Source organism: Myotis brandtii, unplaced genomic scaffold (genome assembly GCF_000412655.1).
Source record: "Myotis brandtii unplaced genomic scaffold, ASM41265v1 scaffold535, whole genome shotgun sequence".
NCBI classification, from domain to species: domain Eukaryota; kingdom Metazoa; phylum Chordata; class Mammalia; order Chiroptera; family Vespertilionidae; genus Myotis; species Myotis brandtii.
In genome coordinates this window covers 2,350,285-2,354,572 of record NW_005369964.1, presented here as the reverse complement: position 1 = coordinate 2,354,572, position 4,288 = coordinate 2,350,285, and the positions used below count along the sequence as shown (strand labels likewise).

The following is a 4,288-nucleotide window of genomic DNA, read 5'->3' as shown; positions in this document are numbered from 1 at the left end:
TGCTGCGGGCCTGGCCGTGGCCGTGCATGTGGAGCGCATGCTCGCAGCTCTGATGAGAGGGCCATGATCCGCTCTGTCCAGTTGAGGAAACCGCTGCTCGGAGGGCGGGCGGAGGGACACACCCAGGGCCATATGAGTCCAGAGCCTGTGCCTTTCCCCTCCCTCGGATCCCCTTGTCCCAGCTGGGGCTCCGCATGGGACCGTCAGCCGTGGAGGGGCCCTGGGAAGCTCGCCAGTCCCTGCCCTGGGCTCCAGAGGGGGAACTGGACCAGCGGCATCTGGGACTTGCCCAGACAGAGTCGCGTGGCCAGCTGGTGGCACCGCCCACTCCGCGCTGCCCGTGGGATTGAGGAGGAACACACGTGGCAGGTGGGTAGATGGTAGGTGCACGGACAGGGTTCCCCTGGTGCGGCAGGATTCCGGGTGCGGGGAGAAGGGGGTTGGTAGAAGGGGGTACCCCACACCAGGGCAGTTGGCTTTGGGGGCCACTGGAGACAGCTCTGTGAGGCAAGGAGGGCACTTCAGGCTCTGAGGCGATGTGGGGCCAGACCCCTGAATCTTAGAGGGGCTCTGGGCCAAGGCCACGTGGCCCTTAGGGTTCTCAGCCTTGCTGCTGTGTCGCATGGCTGACATGGGGTGGGGGGCTGATGAGGCTCAGGCTCCCCATGGGAAGGCATCTGAGAGAGAACCCACTGGGTGCCAGGGGCTGCTCTCCTCCCCTCCACCCTCCCAGTTGCCCCCCAAACCCCCTCCCCCAGTCCAGTGAGGGTCGCTTCCTCCGTCTGCCCATGGAAAACAGCCCCCGAGCCTTTCCACAGCCCCCTCTGACTCTGAGAGGCTGCTTCCTGGGGTGAATCTGCTCCAGGGGGAGGCAGTTGGGGTCCTCTGGCCTCCTCTGCAGAGGTGGGTCAAGGGCAGGGATGCTGGGACCACCGCCAAGGCCCCTCCCACTTGGGGTTGCCTGGCAAGAGGCAAACCCACCCCGGACAGGAGAAGCTGGACAGGCCAGGGAACTTGAAGGCCTCACCGAGCCAAGTGGTCCCCAGTGGGAAGCGGCTGGCCCTGGAAGGAGGGACCATGAAGCCCCTGGGGAGGGACCCCCACCCCAGGTCTTGAAGAACCTGTCAGAGCACCCTCAGGGCATCAAAGATAACCAGGCAACTGGAGGAACGAAGCAGCTTGGGCAGGGACCAAGGGCAACAGACCCACGCAGACCCCACAGGACAGAAGTGCCAGGCCAGATGGCGAACCGCTGTGCCCACTGTGTTTGAGGACCTGCCTCCAGGGAGTAGGAAACTTAGAAAGTAGCCTCGTGGACTTGCCAAACGACCAGATAGAGCGTGTAGGAATGGAGAACATTCACAGCTGAAATGAGAAACCCCGTGACTGTGTTTGGTGGCTGAGTGGGCACAGGAGCGGAGTAGTGGAGACGGTGCATAGGGAGCATGTGGGTCAGCCGAAGGGGGCCAGGTGGAGGATGCAGTGAGGAGGAGGGGCGGGAGCGAGTGGGCAGGGAAATACCATCCAAAATAGTACTTGAGAATGTCCCAGAACTGAGGAAAGACAACCTGCAGACACAAGACTGCGAATTCCCGAGGACAAATCCGTAAGCTGACGCATCTCAGGGCAACTGCAGAAAACCCAAGTCAAAGGGAAGACCTAGGCAGATGACCCACCCGAGGAACAGCCCGGGGGAAGGACAGGGCGGTGGGACCCGACCCCGAGTGCAGGGAGAGTGGCCGCCGCTAACACGCTCCCCGGGGAGAGCGCCCTCCAGGACATCTGCAGGACAATGAAAACGGGGGTGTCTCACTCACAGAGCCCCAGTAAAGGAGCGAAGTCGGACACACAGGAAAGGATGGGGGTGCGCGTGTGGGAACACTGGCTCCCAGGGCAGTGGTCACGTCTAGCGGGTTGGGCAGTGGAAGAATTCAGACTTTTGACAAAGACACCGGTGGGGGAGAGCTCTCTGGAGCCAGTCCTGGCTGCAGGGGGCAAAGGACAAGTGGGGGGGTGGGGAGGCGACACTGAGGGCCACAGGTCCCAGAGGCCGAAAGGCAGCGGGGAGAAGAAACAGCCCAGACCTGCATGCTTTCCACCACGTTTATTAGAGAGTGTCAAATACAGTAGTGACTGGACGGCATGCATCACAGACGACAGGAGAGCAAGCCACAGGACGGGGGACGGGGTCGGGGGTCGGAGTCCGAGAGGCTCTTGACGGCTGAGGTAGAGCCAGGTGGTGCGGGCAGCGGGACACGGGGACGAGCACCGGGAACTGGGGGATGAGCACCGGCCCGACTCGGGACGACGACCACGGGAGAGCTGGGTGCGGGTCAGCCGCACGCGGAAACAGTTCACGACGTCTCACGTCCCTCCACCCGCTGGTTCCCCTCCTCGTGGGCAGAGCTCCAGGTTTCCTTGCCGCTGGCTTTCGAGGTGTCAACACTGTCCTTCCCTCCAAGGGCCAGGCCCCTCATGTCCTCGCCCGGAAAACAAAGGAGCTGTGTGTTGGAAACGCAAGGCGGCCATCAGGGAGCTGGAGGCCACGTGCGTTGAGAAAGACCCTTTTTCTCTAGAAAAATAGTTTCACTTTATAAAAGGGGGGAATGCTCATCTCGGGTGGGGAACGATGTTGGTGTGAGAAACGTCCTCGGGGAGTTCCGTCGTGGTGGCGCTGGGGTCACACATCACAGGGTCCTCTTCTCAGGCTGCACTGGGTCACTACGAGGGAGGGGTCACTACGGGGGAGGGGTCACTACGGGGGAGAGGGGTCACTACGGGGGAGAGGGGTCACTACAGGGGAGAGGGGTCACTACAAGGCAGAGAGCGATCATTACGAGGGAGAGGGGTCACTATGTGAGAGAGGGGTCACTGTGGGAGAGGGGTCACTACAAGGCAGAGGGGTCACTATGTAGGAGAGAGGGTCCACTACGAGGGAGAGAGACACTACAAGTCAGAGAAGTCACTACGAGGCAGAGGGGTCACTGTGGGAGAGGGGTCAGTACGAGGGAGGGGTCACTACGAGGCAGAGGGATCACTGTGGGAGAGGTCACTACGAGGCAGAGGGGTCAGTACAAGGGAGAGAGGGGTCACTACATGGGAGAGGGGTCAGTACGAGGCAGAGAGGGGTCAGTTTGAGGCAGAGAGGGGTCAGTAAGAGGGAGAGGGGTCAGTAAGAGGCAGAGAGGGGTCAGTTTGAGGCAGAGGGGTCAGTAAGAGGCAGAGAGGGGTCAGTTTGAGGCAGAGGGGTCAGTTCGAGGCAGAGAGGGGTCATTGTGGGCAGGGCCCAGGGGGTAAGTGTCCAGATAGGTGGGGCAGCGCCCTAGAGTGCACAGTGGGCGGCGGGTGCCCCTGGCCGTGGCCTTGGCCTGTGGGCAGGCGTTTAGTTGAGCAGGGTTCCATAGAGCTGGGCTTTGGTGAGGCTATCCTTGCGGCTGAGGCCGGAGCTCCGGCTCCGGGAGAAGGCTGCCTGGGGGTTCCGGCGGGCCGCGAGATGCATTTCAGGGGAACCCTCCATGGAGCTGGGCTCGAAGGAATCTCTGGAGCTGAAGAGGCTGTCGGGCTCGGGGCTGGCCACCCCGCACAGCTGCCCCTGGGGCCTGTCGCCATCATCTTCGCTGGCAGCGTAGCTGGGCATGGGCTTGGCAGAGCCGCACGCCCCGAGGAAGCAGGACTCGGCCAGGTGGCCCTGGGAGAAGTCGTCATCCTCCGAGAAGTTGTCGGCCTTGTAGCTGGCGTACAGGGGGCTGGCGCGGCCATGCGCCACGTTGGCGTAGTGGCGCTGGGAGAAGCTGCGGGGCGAGAGTCGCCGCGAGGGGGCCGGGAAGGCGTGGGCCCCCATCTCCTCCACGTGCACGGGGCGCCACTGCTCGCGCGGGCTGCGCGCCTCCCCCCGGGGCATGCGGGATGACGGGGACTTGGCCCGCAGGCTCCACAGGTTGGGAGACACCAGGGTCTTGGGGACGGCCTGGAGGCTGAAGGGCTCAGCCTGGTAGGAGGGGAAGGTCGTCTCGAGCTCGAACTCTGGGGGCACCGGGGCTTCCAGCAGGGCCCCGGAGGCCTTGGCATAGGGCCGGCTGCTCTGGTAGGTGGGGGCCGGCTGGCGCTGGAAGAGCTGCTCGCGGCCATCCAGGTAGACGGCCCGCTGCGAGGCGGTCATGGTGCTGGCCTCGCCATGCTCCCTCTCCTCCGACGTGGCGCTGAAGCTCGAGTAGGAGCTGGACGTGGGCAGCGAGGCCGCGTAGCCAGGGAAGGCCTCGCCAGGGAAGGCCTCGCGCCGGAACTCCTC

The 4,288-nt window shown here is 63.7% G+C and overlaps 1 protein-coding gene across 1 annotated transcript in view; it reads right to left on the bottom strand.

Moving 5' to 3' along the window:
• Positions 1–2,089: 2,089 nt before the first annotated feature.
• The window catches only part of BEGAIN (brain-enriched guanylate kinase-associated), a 19,345-nt gene continuing 17,146 nt past the window's right edge, over positions 2,090–4,288 (bottom strand). The window contains exon 9 of the mRNA XM_005877892.2: positions 2,090–4,285. Coding sequence (XP_005877954.1) covers positions 3,383–4,285 — 903 coding nt within the window. The 3' untranslated portion in view covers positions 2,090–3,382. The remainder of the gene's footprint in view (positions 4,286–4,288) is intronic.